At 44.8% G+C, this 17574-nt stretch overlaps 1 protein-coding gene across 1 annotated transcript in view; it reads right to left on the reverse strand.

Annotated features, from left to right (window-relative positions):
- Positions 1-17574, reverse strand: part of NUAK1 (NUAK family, SNF1-like kinase, 1) — a 75759-nt gene that overhangs the window by 26142 nt on the left and 32043 nt on the right. Inside the window, exon 2 of the mRNA XM_011975518.1 lies at positions 17358-17478. Within this exon, the coding sequence (XP_011830908.1) occupies positions 17358-17430 (73 nt within the window). The 5' untranslated portion in view covers positions 17431-17478. The remainder of the gene's footprint in view (positions 1-17357; positions 17479-17574) is intronic.

The following is a 17574-nucleotide window of genomic DNA, read 5'->3' on the forward strand; positions in this document are numbered from 1 at the left end:
GATAGGCCCTGGAGAGGGCAGCGGGTTTTCTAATTTTAAAAAGAAGGGATGTAGGAAGAAGGAAAGTACTTTGACAGATAAACAAACAAGAAACCTCATACCCCAAAGAGTCTGGTGCATCTTTAAGGGAGCCAAAGCCTCTGGCCCTTCAGTGACTATCGGGAGGTGTGGACCACTCGCCTCACACAGGCAGAAGGGCTGTTTCAACGGCTGGATTCTTCCCTCTCCAACTGACTGATTTGGTATCAAGGAGACATAAACACAATTCGGCACAATACAGTCCAATACACCAGATATTTTACTAAGCAGCTTCCATCAATAAGTCCTACTGATCCTGTCTCTACAATGTATCCCGAGTCCAGCCGGGCACGGTGGCTCATGCCTGTAATCCCAGCACTTTGGGAGGCTGAAGCAGGTGGATCACTTGAGGCCAGAAGTTACCAGACTGGCCAACATGGTGAAACCCCATCTCTACAAAAAATATAAAAAATTAGCTAGGCGTGGTGGCAGGTGCCTGTAATCCCAGTTACTGGGGAGGCTGAGGCAGGAGAATAGTTTGAACCCAGGAGGTGGAGGTTGCAGTGAGCCGAGATCACACCACTGCACTCCAGCCTAGACAACTGAGTGAGATTTCATCTCAAAAATAAAATAAAATATATCACAGATCTGTCTACCTGTCTCACCTCCAAGGACACCCCTTACCCCCATCCTTACTGGTTGCCAGCCTTTCACACTTGCCTCCCTGCTGACTGCATTTGGAGGGGTCAAGAAATAGTTCCAAATGCATATTCCATGGGGTACTCATTCTGCAAGCTGTCTTGAAGAAGAAAAGAATTCCACAGTCAAACACAAGCCAAACGTTAATACTTGATTGTCCTTGGAGAACCTGGTTTCCTTAACTCAGTTGATTGGGCCATTTCAGTCCTCCAATTGGCATCCAGAAGAACTCATATGGAGCCAGTTCGGAAAGCACTGGATGAATGAGATGATATCCGAGGGACAAAACTGGCCCCTCGCTCTTAGGCAGGGCCAGTGAGCAAGGTGGTCAGAGAACTGTCCAGGCGGCCAGGCCTGGCTCTGGGACACCATCCCCTAGTTCCTCATAGGAAGCAGCCCATGTCTGCCACTTTAAATTAACTGAGAGCAAACAAGATTCCTAGACTTCAAGCCTCAGTGTTTCATCAAGCAGGCTGGGGGTGTTACAGATGAAGCTTCTTGAAGGCTTTCTTAGTAACAGCAAAATTTGCTGTAGGCAAGCACCACGTGCAGGCACCACGCTAACAAGCATTCTGCATGAATTACATCATAAGGATTTGGTACTATGAGGATCCCCGTTTTACAGATGAGAACACCCGGGGACAAGGTGAATAATAATTCCCGTAACTACAAGGAGTACGAGGCACAGCCAGCTCTGCGCCCAGCAGTCTGACTGCTGCCCCCAAGCTCTTAGCCACTCCATTACTACTCATATATCTCAACCCCTCTGACCCTCGGCCTCCTCATCAGTCCAATGAGACTAGTAATTTCCTCACAGGTCTCTCGCCCTCAGCACGGTGCCTCGGCCAGTGCTCAACAAATGGAAGCTGTTCTCACAATTACTTCATCAGCCACTTAGGCAGCTCTAGCAAAACAAAACCCTAACACTTTCCTCTCCCTGCTGGCATCGCTCTTTAAAACATGTTGTGGCTGCCGCAGAATCACAGCATTTTCGAGCAGGAAAGGACCTTAGAGAGCGGGTGTTATTTTTCCAGAATAGTCTAGGATTTATAATGCATAAGAGCAAGGCCTTGGGAATTAATACCGAAGAATGAGCAGCTTCCGCACCCTTGGCCCAACGCTCCTTTGCCCATGCTTAAGGTCACTATCTACAAGGTGACAGGGATACTCTTGGCCATTCTTCTAGCAAAAAACGGCTGCTTCCCTTGGGCACTTTTACAACTGGTTATTTATAAGCCCAGAAATCTTGTCTGTGTTTATGTTATTAGTCACTAAGCAAAAGCTTATTTTCCACCAGTTGGGAAGGGTTTCCTTTCTGAAAAATGAAAGCCTGTGTCTCTTGGCCAGACAGTTTTACCCAGAAGCCTGGTGGCTCCAGAATGGTAAGGAAAACTATGGCCCTTGACATGCCAGGCCTACCAGGAAAATTAAATCCCTGAATAGAAACTTAGCTCAGCCTGAGTCAGCCCACAGCACTGGGGCCATGGCCAGGTGGTGCAGAGCCTGGATTTAGCACAGCAGAAAGCACCTACTATGCAGATGGCACTGGGGATACCGAAAGAAGACTGTTCCCAGTTTGGAGGGGAAGGAAAGGCAGGCCAGGTAGAAGGGTCAGCAAGAGGAAGGGAACAGAGCAGAAACAGAAGCACCAGCAACTGGCAGGGCCAGGGACTAGGAGGAGAGAAAGAAGAGGGCGATGAATAAAGCACAAGAACTTGAAGGCCCAGAGGGAGCTGCAGGTGAGCCACACAGGCAACCAAACATCGCCGAGAACAATCCAAGAGACAGGAGCAAGGCACAGGACAGCATCCAGGATCCTGGACCTACGAAATTGTTCAGGGCTCAATTTTTTCCAGGAGACTTCCCAGACAGGGATCTCTCCTACCCTAGAACGCTTGTAATAAGAATAGTTAACATTTATTGAAGAGTTACTACATGTCATGGATTAAAACATTTATTCCTCACAACAATCTTATGAGATAGGGATCCGTATTATCCCTACTTTATAAATAGGGAACCAAGCCAGGCATGGTGGCTCACACCTGTAATCTCAGCACTTTGGGAGGCCGAGATGGGAGGATTGCTTGAGGCTGGGAGCTTGAGATCAACCTGGTCAACATAGTGAGACCTCATCTCTAAAACAAAAAATAAAATAAAATAAATAAATAGGGCACCAGCACTCACATCAAGAAACAATATTGCCAGCCCCCTGCAAGCACTCCTGCCATGTCCTCTTTCTGTCATTAATCATCTCCCCAAAGATACAGATACATCAATACCATGAATATAAGGAATATGAACCAAAGTCATAGATGAGTTTTGAAGTTCTAAAAAATGGAATCATAGCCAGGAGCGGTGGCTCAAGGCTGTGATCCCAGCACTTTGGGATGCCGAGGCGGGTGGATCACGAGGTCAGGAGACCGAGACCAGCCTAGCCAACATAGTGAAACCCCATCTCTACTAAATACACAAAAAATTAGCTGGGCGTGGTGGCGGGCACCTGTAATCCCAGCTACTCGGGAGGTTGAGGGACAAGAATCGCTTCAACCCAGGAGGAGGAGGTTGCAGTGAGCCTGCCTGGTGACACAGTGAGACTCTGTCTCAAAAAAAAAAAAAAAAAAAAAAAAGGAATCATGTAGTATATTTCCTTTGTCATTAATTCAATATGTTTGTGAGAATAATCTATGTTGCTCAATGTCGTCAAAGATTGTTCATTCTCATTGCTCTAGAGTACTCCATTATGTGAATGTATCGTGTGGTTTATTTATCCATTCTACTGTTGATAGACATTTGGGCTGTCTCCAGTTGAGGGTTGTTATGAATAGTATTGCTATGGATATCCTTGTGCATGTCTTTTGATGCATATCTGTATGCATTTTTGTTGGGTAGATACCCAGTAAGATTGGATGGCAAATTTGTGCAACTCAAAAGCAAATGTTCCTGCCACGACTCTCCACCCCCTTCCTCCATCATCCAGTTCTGCTTTTTGCATTACATCCAATAAAGGTTCTCCTTCATTAAATGGAGCCAATCTCACCGATTTTTCTGAAACAGCTTTATTATCAGCCTATTTGAGGCATCCATCTGAGTATTTTGCTACGTGTCAAAGGCAATATAAAAGAGGAGAAGGCACAGTCATTACCCCTAAGGAGTTGCTTTCAAGTTGGAAACGACCAGTACTTAAAAAATAATTCAAGAGCTAACCTGTACAGTACAGACTTTAAGTACCTGGACAATCAGAAAGATCAGTGAGGTCACCCAGAAGGAACCTGAAAAGATTTCTAGAAAAAGCAGGCATGGAACTGAACCACCCAAAAATGACTCCGGTTTTGCTTTTGAGATAGTTTCACCATTGTTTCAACATATCCGAAAATACCCGAGCTCTCCTTTTTCTTCAACTGTTCCACAAGCAGGCCTTCCTTCTTCCCAAACACCAACTTAAATTATTTTTCTTGTTTGCTGTTTATTTTCCATTTCAAAGGAGAGTAGGGATTGGTTGCTATAGCAACAGCTACTTCTCCACATTAATCCTGAATTTCATCAGATGTTTGGTTTGACAGTCCCGTTCTGTCCTCTGATCATTGGGCTTTCACAACCAGGCTAATGACCCAGCTCCCAGAGATTGCCTCCTGCAGCTCTCGAGGTTAATAACACAACGTGTAGAACTTGAGAAAATGTGCTCAAGTCAATAAAAACAGTGCTCTGGTCTGAGGGAAACGCTGATGAGTGAGGAGATCCTGGGATTTTAAGCATCCACTGCCCACGTGGCAGCAGAATACACTGGGCCGTTTTGGAAGAAAGAGGCCTGGAAAGCAGAGAGGATGAGGACCAATTTACAGGATGTGCCAGGAAGGGTGGGCTTTTAAAAAGGGAGAATTTCTTTCTGTAACCTCCAGGGAGGAAGAGTCCTTTGTTGAGTTTTTTGGTTAGTTGGTTGGCTGGTTTTCCTGTTCGTCTGTTGAGACAGGGTCTTGCTTTGTCACACAGGTGGGAGTGCAGTGGCAAGATCTCGGCTGACTGCAACCTCCGCCTCCCAGGCTTAAGTGATCCTCCTGTGTCAGTCTCCCAAGTAGCTAGGACCACAGGCACACACCACCACTCCTGGCTAATCTTTGTAATTTTTTAATTATTATTTATTATTATTATCTTTTTTTTTTTTTTTTTTTTTTTTTTTGCTGGAGACATGGTTTTGCCATGTAGCCCAGGCTGCTCTCAAACACCTGAACTGAAGCCATCGGCCCACCTCGGCCTCCCAAAATGCTGAGATTACAGGTGTGAGTCTCTGCACCCAGCCCATCTGTTGATTTTAATAAAAAAGGCCTAGGGCCTAGGAGTGGCCCCATGAGAATTCTCTTCACACCTTTGCCTTCTATCAGCTCCGTCTCCTAGGTGGCATCCAGGGTGCTGCCATTTCTTCCACGGCACTGCCTCCCTAGGCAGCAGCGTTTTTGTCATTTTCCCAAAATCTCAGACCAAAGTACCTTTCCAGTCCTCATGGGTGCTCTTTTATTAAAGGTCAGGACAATCCTCACAGAAAGTAGCTTATTTTTCACTTCAAAAATGAAGTGATCTTTTCTTTGAAAGGACTGTCTGCAAACCAACTGAGTCATTTAGTCAATACAAGATTCGTTCTTCAAAACTTTCCACCCTAGAAGTCAATTTCAAACACCTCGTGGGCTCACGGCTTCACTAAATGGTCCTCTGATCTCTTGAATCTGAAAGCCCAGAGCAGTGAGGATGAGAAATGTAAACTGGCATCTCCCTGTCAATACATTGGTCTGAGTTGATTCAGTGCAGTTCCTGGTTTGCATAACGAAAGACTTTTTTGTTCACTCACTGTCTTTTCTTGAACCAAAACTCTTTCTAGATGTTGGCTGGCATGCCCGAAGAGGACCACAGCCAACGAGGCCACCCACGGCCAGACGTGGACTCCACGGAAGGCAGAAGAAATGGTAAGAAAGTGTAGAAGCCACCTGCAGAAAAGGGGATGCAGAAGCCTTGCCAAGACCCATCCATGCCTGCTAGGATTAATAGTGCCAATGGGGCCCAATATCCAATCCTAGGAAGGCAGGGGACGTGGTCAGGATAGAGAGAGAAGTTGTGTGGGAGAGGGGACTTGACAACACCATGCTGGACAAGCCACTGGACTCCACCCTCCTTCCACAACCATCCCTGGGGAGCATTTCTAGAAACCAAGAAAGACCTAAGGTGGAAATGGGCTCTATCAGCCATCACCACAGGCTCATGATACACACTCAATATCACACACTCACTCCAGAGCCTCCCTGATCATTCCCTCTATTGCTCTGTCTCAGCCTTTGTGTCATACACAACACACACACACCTCTCTCTCTCTCTCTCTCTCTCTCTCTCTCAAAAAAAACACAACTCACTCACACAATCCTGAATGTAGAAAGCCCCGGCAATTGATCAGAACCTCTCACAACTACCCCCAGAAAGAAGCAAGGGTTCTGGTACTTGATGCCGTGAACTTCTGAAAAAGCATGCTCCCCAGTTCTGGCAGTGATGGGGATAGAAATACCTTTGTGAAGAGAGCCTTGGTCTTCCACCCCTGGAAACCCTGGCAGAGGGCTCTGATACAGGGGTTCATCTCACCCCCACCACCTCACCAAGGTGGAAAGGCCAGGCCCGTGGTCATCACACCTCTGGCTCCAGCCACTTCCCAGTTGGGTGACCTTGGCAAGTTACTTAGCCTTTCTGTACCGCAGGCTCTTCCTCTGCTAAAACGAAGCCTCTACCTTATGCCTCATAGTAAGTATTATCACACCACACGGCAGCAAGTGTAAGCAGAAGTGTTAGCTGTTCCGATTCAGCAGCAAAGGGGAACTAAGGAAGACATCAAATCCAGAATTATGGGTATGCAGTGGCAGAGTCCACACCCAAGGCTGCATTCGTGCCCTCGAGGTATGTGTGTGATGGGCTGGAGGTGGAGGAATGGCAGAAATAGTGAATGAACATTTAAAGACATCGGAGGATTCGAGTGCCCCCCAGTAAAAGCTGAGGTGAAGGCAAACCTAGCTCTCTTCCATTCTTTGGTCCCTAGGGCCATTCCAAGCATGGGTGTCAATCTCTGAGCCATACCTACCAGAGGCACCTGCTGTCAGAAGTTATGGCGGGGAGTACAAATTCCCCAAATCAAAAAAAATCCCAGACTCTGTAGGTTAAAAGTTACAGTTCATCTAATCTGACCCCCCTTTCAATATCCAAATCCCCGCTGTTGTACATGGCCATTGTGGAGGCCCCTCTTCTGTGCTCTGTGAGCCTTCCCAAATGCATGCTGGTGACTGTCTGTGCAAATTAAGAAAGCTATCCCAGTTCATTCCGAAAGACTCCATAGTAAAGGGCAATAGAGTTGTGTTTTTTTTTTTCTTTAAACATTAGTGTCAAGTATAAGTGGCATTATTTAAGGCACTGGAAAATACTGAATTCCAGGAAACCCAGGAGGGCGAGGCAGGACAGCCTGGGAGTAGCGTTAGTTTGTAGCTGTTTTGTTTCTGATCTCCAGCCTCTAGAAAAATGACTTGGGTGTAATCAAAAGAAAACAATGAAAATAATAACTTGAAGGTCAAATAGCTAACTTAATAGGAAACTCATTAGAAACGTGGCTGGACAGGCTCACAGCTGAAGCGCTCGTTCACATGATTACACGTGAAGAGAACTCTCCGGGGCTGTGTTACGAACAGGGGCGAGTCCTCAGTTCGGATCCAGTCTGCAGGGACTTCATGTGGAACTTGTGAATCTGGCAGCAGAGGGAGTGTGTTAAAATGCTCAATGATTTGCCATGGGTTCAAAAGAGTAAACACAAGCATAATACACTACTTTGCCAAGTTCAACAAACCGTTTCATGGGGCTCTGAGTCTCTGATGAGGGCAGCAACCCAACAGCTAAGTACACCCAAGCCCGAACGTATCGCTCACTGCTCACTGGTGACTGCCGCCAGACACACGTTCTTCCCTGGAATTCACTGATGATAAGTGATCAGACCAAGACAAGTTTCCAGAGCGGGGCTCATTTTCTCTTTGTTGCAGGAGTAAGCCTGTATTTCTCAGCCTGGTCCATTACACTGGAATATTTGCGGGTGAGACCCAGGCATCAGCATTTCTTTACAAACTCCTCATGAGATTTTAATATGCCTCCATCGTTCAGAATCACTGATAGGCAAGCTGGCCTCAATCTTCTCTTTTCCAACCTCCCAACAGAAGTTTCTACCCCAGCCAGAAAGGACATCTCACTGATCCCTAGATATGACATCAGGAATAATCAATTCCATTTCTTGAGCATGGCCCTGGCACAGTGCTTAGCAATTTTATTCACTAGCTCATTTAATCCTACATTATCTATAGAGTAGCTAGCTACTGGTCCCATTTTAATGACAGGGAAACAGCCTCAGAAAGCTTAGTCACTAGCCCAAGGTCATACAGCAGTAACTGGCAGTGCAATTGGCTCATTCGAATCCCAGCCTACGTGGATGACAAATTTACACTCTTGCCCTACTATTAGGTTGGTGCAGAAGTGATTGCGGTTTTCACCATTACTTTAATGAATGGTACCCGAAACAAAAGTGTTACTAGAACAGTACCTGGAACAAAAGTGCTCAATACATTTTTGTAAAACACATGAATGATTCAAAGACTAAATAAGCAAAGGAATGAATGAGAACAGTGGGTAATGTTAAGCATCATTGATCTTGTTAGATCAATTCAGCCACTCTCTGCCTTCAAAACAAACTAAATCAGGACCTGCTTGCAAATCTTCCTGGCTGAGAACCCTGGAGTACCACAGTTGTGTCTGAGAAGAGAAACATAAACTGCTTGTAAGTATTTCCAAATAACTGATGCTAGAAATACAGCCCTGCTTTTGTTTCTAAGGAAACGAATCAATTATTTGGAAGGTTTTGCTTCTAACCTTCTATGGAGGGGTTTTTCTAGCACAGTCGGGTTGTCAAATTTGGGTGTACATCAGAGCCACCTGGAGGGCTAATGATTACTCTGGGTGCTGGAACCCACCCTCAGCGTTTCCAGTTCAGCAGGTCTGGGGCAGACTCCAGCTGGTCCGAGACTGCCCTTGGAGAACTGCTGCTTAAATGCATTATTAAGCAGTTTACCAGGGTCCTGCCGTTCTCAAGAGGTGATTTTCCAGGGGCACAGGATGGAGCAGCAACACTTTCTGATTCCAGGACCTGTGCTGGGGTCTGCAGAAACATCTTACACAAGCTCCACTGCCCCTGGCCACAAGCTGGAGGTCAGAGTGGGGGGTGGGGGCAATGCCGTGTACAATAAGGAATACAGGCTTTTCCACAGCCCCTGTCTCTTGATTTCTCTTCTGCTTCTCTGGATTTTTAGAGCAGTGATTTTCGCCAAGAGTGATATCTCCCCTCAGAAAGACCTATCCAAACCTCAGGGAGCACAGGTAGCTTGCAAAAGCATATTGTAGTGCAATTTCTCTAGTAAGATGAGAGGAGCTTTTAACTGATAGTGCACTCATCCAAAGTGTCTTCATGGTGGGAATTCAGAGAATATTTGAGAATACAGACTTATTATAACTTATCTTCTCATGGGCAGGATGCTTAAGGCTCACAGGGTGGGGGCATGAGATTCAAATGCTTATCAAAGGACGTGTTTGTCTATTTCGTTTCTTTTCAAGTTGGAGAAACACTTCCAACGGATGAGAGATCACAGTTAACAAATGCCAAAGAGGCTTCCAACTTTGTCCCAGAAACCCAGGATCACCCTTACCTAAAATAGGAGAAGTGATGAAAGGGTTGGCCAGTTCCAGCGTATCACAATGCAAAGAACCCATAAAAAGATGCAATCTTGCATGGCCAAGAGGAGAGATTTCCAGAAACCAAAACCAAGGGTGTCAAAGGGAAGTCACAGGCCGAATCTCCCCCACCCCTCCACCCACCTTTTCAATTTTATATACCGGACTGTTACCAGATGGGATGCGAAAGATGTTTGTTCTCAGTGGTTTTGCAGATCGGGTCTCCTAGGCTTTCAAAGGGGAAGTGGGGGTGAGACAGCATGCCTTTGATGTTTGAACTTCGGTCCTGAAATCAGAACCTCAGGCAAAAGCTGTTTTTATCTCTTCCATCCTAGGCAACCCAGTTGAAAGCTCCAGTGGGTACTTCCTTTTCAGCTGTTTTTTCCATATTGTCAATTACCTCCCTGCTGAGAGAATGGAATTCCTTTGACTGGAAACAGGGGTCCCTCTTTGAGATGGTGCCAGAGATTTCTTTCTTTTCTCTTGATTAGGCTCCCCTCGGTATCACACACTGAAAAGTGTAGGTCTATCCTCTTTTATTTACTTAGCATTAGAAGGCAGTTATGTTTGTATTTACACAGAGTTGACAAATTTGAGGGTTAATCACCTTCACCCACGGGTCAATAGGAGAGTTAACCCCAGGGTTTGGTTCAAGAAAGATACATTTGAAAGGAATTATTTTTGAGATTTGGTGAGCAGCAGAGTTGCTTCAGTGAAGTCACAGATTTTACGGGCCTGTGGGTATTGTGATTATATAAAAATCAAATTTTCATGGTGTTCTGCAGTTTAGAAAACACTTGACCTATGAGTTTAACATAATTGAACCCCAACCTTCTTCCTCAGATGCTGGCAGAAGTATTTTCTAAAATGCCTACAAAGCTAGGATTTAATGCTGTCAGATATGTAAGACTGCAACCTCTATGAAGACTGGGAATTCTCCATATCACAGGGTCTAGAATAATACTTCCTTCCAATTAGCGGTCTCTGCAGACCACCAAATGACCTGGTTAGTATCAGGAGCACTGAGTTCTGAGTGTCGCTGCCTGGGTTCAACTCTCGGATCCACCACTTATTAGTTGGTAACCTTAGAAAATGGACTTTGCCCCTAAAGCTGAATTTTCCTTACCAAAAAATAGGGATCTTAACATTTCATATTTCCCAGATACAAGGGTTAAACGAGATAGTACATGCACACCTCCTAGCCCAAGGTAAACACTCAATAACTCCTTGCTATTACTAGTACTATTTTATTTTATCTGTTTTTGTGAGATAGGGTCTCACTCTGTCACTCAGGCTGGAATGCAGTGGCACAAACTTGGCTCTTCACTGAAACCTCTGCCTCCCAGGTTCAAGCGATTCTCCCATCTTAACCTCCTGAGTAGCTAGGACTACAGGCATGTGCCGCCACATCCAGCTAATTTTTTGTATTTTTGGTAGAGACGGGGTTTTACCATGTTGCCCAGGCTGGTCTCAAACTCTTGAGCTCAAGTGAGGCCTGAGGATCCACCAAAAATACCTCACTTGAGCTCAAGAGTTAGAGACCAGCCTGGGCAACATGATGAAACCCCATCTCTACCAACATGACCTCCCAGAGTGCTGGGATTACCGGCGTGAGCCACCACGCCCAGCCTTAGTATTATTTTAAAATGTAAATCAAAAAACGCTACTTCCTCCTTTCTAGCAGTTTCCCATCATTCCTTATAAAGAATCCACACTCCTTCCTCTGGCCAGTGTGGTCCAGATCTAGCCTTCTCCACCTCCTTCTCCTGTTACCCTCCTCCTCACCCCTGCAAACCTCCCAGATCCTTTGTCCCTTCTACCCATACCAGTGCCTTCTCTCCTCTGAGCATTTGTGCATGCTGTTCCCTTTGTATGGAATTCCCAGGACTCTGAAGGGCTTAGTCTCTGCTTCATTTCAGGTCTTCACTCAATAACCACTTACTCAAAAGTCTTTCAGCTCAAGACTCAGTTCGAAAGGGACCGCCTAGTCTGTTCACTTTGTTGACTCTCCATCTCCTCTCCTTGAATGGCAGCTCCAAGAAGGACAGGAGCTTGTTTTGTTGGCCCCTGTATTCCTAGTGCCTAGAATAGGGCCTGGCACATAGTAAGCACTTTATTAGCATTTTTATTAATGAATAAGTCACGTTTTCTCTAGAACTGGTATTTCAATATCACCGGTGAGTACAGCTCAAGATGATGGCTCCCTTTCATTAAAACCCACACTTTCTAAACATACAGGGTTAGGCACATCATTGCGTTGTCATGTTGCTATTGTTGTTTTGTAGATGTTGTTGCTGCTGTCACTATGTGTGTGCACATTTGGCTCTTTATTTTAATCATAAAGATCTTTGCTAAAGAAGACATTGGCAAGTTCTTTTACAGCTTCTACTCCTTTGGCTGGTATCCGAATAGCCACTTTGGTGCCTTAGCATCCATTTCTTTCTAAGCAAATTAATGCATTTCTGCACCAAGCTAAGGCTCTTGATTGGCCTGTCAACCAATCGGCTTTCAGAGAGAAGGTTCCCCTCTCATTCTGTGAGTAGCAGGGAGACCAGCAGATGGGCTCACAGACTCGGGTCCCACCACCACTGTTGCCACCCTTCTTGCCCCTACCACACCTCCAGGTTGCAGCAGGGGCAGGCAGGGGCAGAATGGAAAAGGCCAGGTGGCCTGCAGAGCCAGCAAAAGAAGACACAGGATCAGAAATACAGGGATGAGACAAGGCAGAGCAAGAAAACAAAGGGGACCAGGAGACCCGTCACGTAGCCGTGACACCCAGCATGAAGAGCTGAACCGCATCCCCGCAAAAACTCAGGCATTGAGTACACCGAACACTTCAGAATGTGACCCTATTTGGACACAGAGTCTTTACGGAGATAAGTTAAAATGAGGTCCTTAGCACAGGCCCAAATCCAATATGACTGGTGTTCTCATGAGAAGAGGAAATTTGGACACAGACACATGTGGTGGTAAGAGGTATGAAGACATAGTTAGAAGTCGGCCATCTATAAGTCAAGGAGGGAGGCCTGGAACAGATCCTTCCCTCACCACCCTCAGAAAGAATTAACTTTGATCTCAGACTTCCAGCCTCCAGAATTGTGAGAAAATACATTTCTGTTGCTTAAGTCACCAGTCTATGGTATTTTCTTATAACAGCCTAACAAACTAACACACCCAGCAAGTCATTAAACCTTCTAGAGCCTCAGTTTCCACAACTGCAAAATGGGAATCCCTGGCCTGCCCACCTCACAGGTTTGCTGTGGGGATAAAATGAGACCAGATGTGGGAGACGTTTGTAAACTATGAAGAGTTCTACAGATGACAGGATGTCTAACTTCACTTTCAGAGCTGGATCTTTGGGTCCTATTGGGCAAGAAAGCAGATAAAGGCATGGGATCCTGGGACTGTGGTTCCCAGTGAGAGGTGCAGAAGCTGGAATACAGCCTTGGCAATCTCCTGCTCCCAACTCCCAGGGAAGGGAGGGGAGCTGCCCTCCTCCACAGTTATTTAGTGGATGTGGGAGAAACAGAACTTGCGTGGGAGAAGGGAAAGGGAACAGAACAGAAACTGGAGAGCTCTAAGAAATTAAAAGAAAGAAAAAGGACACATGTAAGACCCCGGGAGTTTTCTGGATAAAAACAACACCTTTTATTTGCATGATACCCTGCAGGTCACAAAACACTTGGAGGCACTGGGTTCTCGTTAACCTACTTGAGGTCAGGAATACCTTTGAGAGTCTGATGAAAGCTACATACCCTCTCTCAGAAAAAAGTAACTCATGCACACAACACATAAAACATTATAGAGCAGCACTGTCCAGCAGAACTTTCTATGAGGATGAAAATGTTCTGTAGCTATGCTGTCCCATACGGTCGCCACTAGCCTCCTGTGGCTACTGAGCACATGAAACATGGCTAGTGTGACTGGGCAAATGAATTTTAAATTATTTGGTTTTAATTATTTTCCATTTAAATATCCACCTGTGGCTAGTGGCTTTTGTGTTGGACAACATAGTTACATACTATTCCAAGGGATTCACAGATCCCTGCAGCTCATCCATGAAATACCCTTGTCAATGGACCCCATGTTATGAACTATTTGTGATGATTACAGTGTTCTCATAATAATTATCTTTTTTTTTGAGCTTACCGGATACATGTATCATGCCATTTAATCCTGTTGAAAACCCCATGACAGAGCTAGAATGGTCATCCCCATTTTATAGATGTGATTACTGAGGCACTGAGAAGCCTACCATCTTACCCCAAGTGTTGTGCCTAGATCACAGTGGAGGACTGGGGACTGAAACTGAAGACCTCCTGACGTGAGACCTCAAGTCTTCCCTAACTCCCTAAAACCTGTCCTAAGGGTTTCACCAACTGAAGCCCCGGTTCCCTCCTGAGGCCTTGATAGAAATTATTTCTAGTAACCTAAAGAACTTCCATTCGCACTGCTATGCATCTTTAAAGTGACAAGCAAGAGCTTTGGGGGCTTCTCTTCTCCTTAAAGCCTCCAGCCCGGGCTCTACTGAGGCCATCTTCACGTTGGTAACTGAGTATTCTTCCATTAAGGTTTGTCTCTGATCTTCTCTTTGGCAGAGGGATGGTTTCCTCTTCTCCATTAGTCCTGTCTGATTCCCAAGGCCATAGAGGGCATGGTGCTGGTAAAGAAGTCGGGTTTCTCCATGTGGGATGCCAGCGACCACACACTGCCTCTCAAATAAAGAACCCGGAACCTTCATGCTGGGAATGCACTCTCTTTGCCTTCCTACTCTGGGCCAAGAAATCCCAAATCACAATAGTGTTCACAGGCCACAGGACCATCTGGGTCCACACCCTACAGGTCAATCCTTCACCATGGCCTATGGAGCTTAACGAAACTCACTTCCACGTTGTGTCTGTGTCTCTACTCACTTCTAACTTCTAAAACTTCCCCTCATTCACCAGGCATATTCAGATTTTATCTTATCAGCCTGGAATTCTATTTTCCCCAATTCTTCCCCCATCAAAAAATTCCTTCAAGGCCCAGCCCAAATGCCATACACCTCCATGAAAACTTCCAGCCCCCAAGCTTCCAGAACATGGTACCAAAATATACTGCTTACATGTCTACTGATATGCTTTGGCTGTCTCCCCACCCAAATCTCATCTTGAATTGCAGTTTTCATAATCCCTACGTGTTGTGGGAGAGACCCGGAGGGAGGTAATTTAATCATGGGGGCAGTTACCCTCATGCTGTTCTCGTGATAGTGAGTAAGTTCTCACAAGATCTGATGATTCTATAAGGGGCTTTTCCCCCTTTTGCTTGGCACTTATCCTTCCTCCGTCCATGTGAAGAAGGACATGTTTGCTTCCCCTTCCACCATGATTGTAAGTTTCCTGAGGCCTCCCCAGCCTTGCAGAACTGTTGAGTCAATTAAATCTCTTTCCTTTATAAATTACCCACTCTTGGACAGTTCTTTATAGCAGCATGAGAACAAACTACATCTACATAGCACTTTTTCCACACTCTCTTGTATTGCTTTTTTTTTTTTTTTTTTTGACAGAGTCTCACTTGGTCACCCAGGCTGGAATGCAATGGCACAATCTCAGCTCACTGCAACCTCTGCCTCCTGGGTTCAAGCTATTCTCTGTCTCAGCCTTCCAAATAGCTGGGATTACAGGCACATGCCACCACACTCAGGTAATTTTTGTATTTTTAGGAGAGATAGGATTTCACCATGTTGGCCAGGCTGGTCTCAAACTCCTGATCTCAAGTGATCCTCCTGCCTCGGCCTCTCAAAGTGCTGGGATTACAGGCGTGAGCCACTGTGTCCGACCTGTATTGCTTCCTGAGTGTGGGATCCATGTTGCTTCTTGAGTGTGGTCCATATCACATTCAGCTTTTAAATTTCTAACCTCATTGAACAGAGTGCTTGACAAGAAGTAGACACTCAGTAGACTAGTGGTTCTCAAACTTGTTAAAACACAGATTGCTGAGCCCCACCCAGAGAGTTTCAGATTCAGCAGGTCCTGGGTGAAGCCTGAGAATCTGCATTTCTAATAATCTCAAGTGACACTGATGCCACTGGCCTAGGGAAGCACTGTAAGCTTGAGAAGCACTGTAAGAGGTGTTTGTGGCATAAATAAAAGATGGAAGCGATTAAAATTTCCCTTAAAAATCCTATCACCAAGGGCTCCAAAAATGAGCCTTCAAATGACGAGGATAAAAGAAATATATTACCAACATTTACTTCTAGATAAGAGGCAAAAATAGAAGCAGCAGAAAAAAAGAATGGCAACAAAAGATCAGGGAACCAGATGAAAAATGAAAACTGTCAGAAAAACTTCGGGAGCACCACTGTTGGTTTCCTTTTAGTCCTACCTGATAACTTTTTACAATCAGACCAGAAATTAAAAATAAGTTCATTTTTCCTTTTTTTTTTAAAAAAACAGACTCTCACTCTGTTACCCAGGCTGGAGTGCAGTGGCACAGTCTCAGCTCACTGCCACCTCTATCTCCCTAGCTCAAGTGATTCTCGTGCCTCAGCCTCCTGAGTAGCTGGGACTACAGGTACGCGCCACCATGCCTGGTTACTTTTTGCATTTTTAGTAGAGACAGGTTTTGCCATGTTGGCCAGGCAGGTCTCAAATTCCTGACCTCAAGTCATCTGCCTGCCTCAGACTCCCAAAGTGCCAGGATCACAGGCATAAGCCACTGCACCTGGCAATAAGTTCATTTTTCTGACTCAGTCATATATTTTTAAATATTCTAGGGAAACACTCTGACTCAGTAAAACCAAAATTGGGAAATTTTCATAAGAAAATAATCAGAAATGAATGTCAAAATGATGCACAGGGAGAGTTGTGAAGACCTGTTTACAATAACCAGAAATTTGGAACAACTTAAGTGTTTGGCAAAAGAAATTAGATTCAATAAATTATGGTATGTCCATAAACAGAATGCTATAAAACCTTTTCAAAGGTCTTTACAGGGGAATATTTATTGACACAGAAAAGATGCATGAGACAACAAATGAAAAAATAATCAAGCTAAAAAATAGTTTAAATAGCATGATCTAACTGGACAAAACCCACAAATAGATATAGAGAAATAGATAAAAACAGAGCTATGGAAAGAAAGCTATTTACCAAATTGGGAGTTAGGACAAAAATTATTTTTTCATTTTAACATTTCTATTTCAATCATTTCTACAATAAACACATACTGCTGTGTAATTTATTTACAGGGTCTTAAAAAATAAATGATAGTCTGTAGGCGGTTTATTCTCCATTTCTTCTCATGAAGGACCAAAGAGTTGAATCGAAGCCTGAGCATTTGTATAAGCTTTTCCCCACCCTGCTCTTTGGCAAACACCAACACAATTTGGGCTCCATTTATAAGGCATCTGCTGCACCAACCCTCTTTCTTGGTGCTTACTGGACCTGCTCAGGGTTAACTTCTAACTCAGAGAACCTAACTTTGAATAACTCCATACCACCGGCAAAGCGACTGACTTTGGGGAATGACATTTACAACGTATCCACTGTTATTTGGTCACCCAGCAAACTGTCATTTTTCAGAAACCAAGGCTGTCTCACAGACTGCCTTTCAATAAGGTGGGTTGCTTAGCAACTGCCAAGGAATTCAGAAGACAGAATAAGGCATCTGCCAGAGATATTTTATGACCAAAATGAGCTGCACTCATGTGTCTGGTTGTGTTCAAGGTAACCAAGTAAGAGATAACACCGGACTATTTTTGCATCATGAGGAAAAATACTTGGCTTCTGCCCAGAAGGGCAATTATCTCAAAGTCTTGGCAGGCCCCATGGTATGAGAAATGGTAACTGATACGGGGGTGAAAAAAAAAAATCACTGACCTTCATAAATACTGATGATATGAGGATGGTTGAGAGATGACATGATCTCAATCTCTCGTCTGATGTGAACCATGTCTTGTTCATCCTTAATTTTGTCCTTACGAATGGATTTTATAGCAACCTATAAAGTCAGGAAATGAAATGTTATTCAGAGAACTAAACAGATGCAAATCAGCCATTGGGGGAGTTTGGAAAATAAATACAGATGTTACTTGTT

The sequence above is a fragment of the Mandrillus leucophaeus genome, unplaced genomic scaffold, assembly GCF_000951045.1.
Source record: "Mandrillus leucophaeus isolate KB7577 unplaced genomic scaffold, Mleu.le_1.0 Scaffold157, whole genome shotgun sequence".
Taxonomy (NCBI): Eukaryota; Metazoa; Chordata; class Mammalia; order Primates; family Cercopithecidae; genus Mandrillus; species Mandrillus leucophaeus.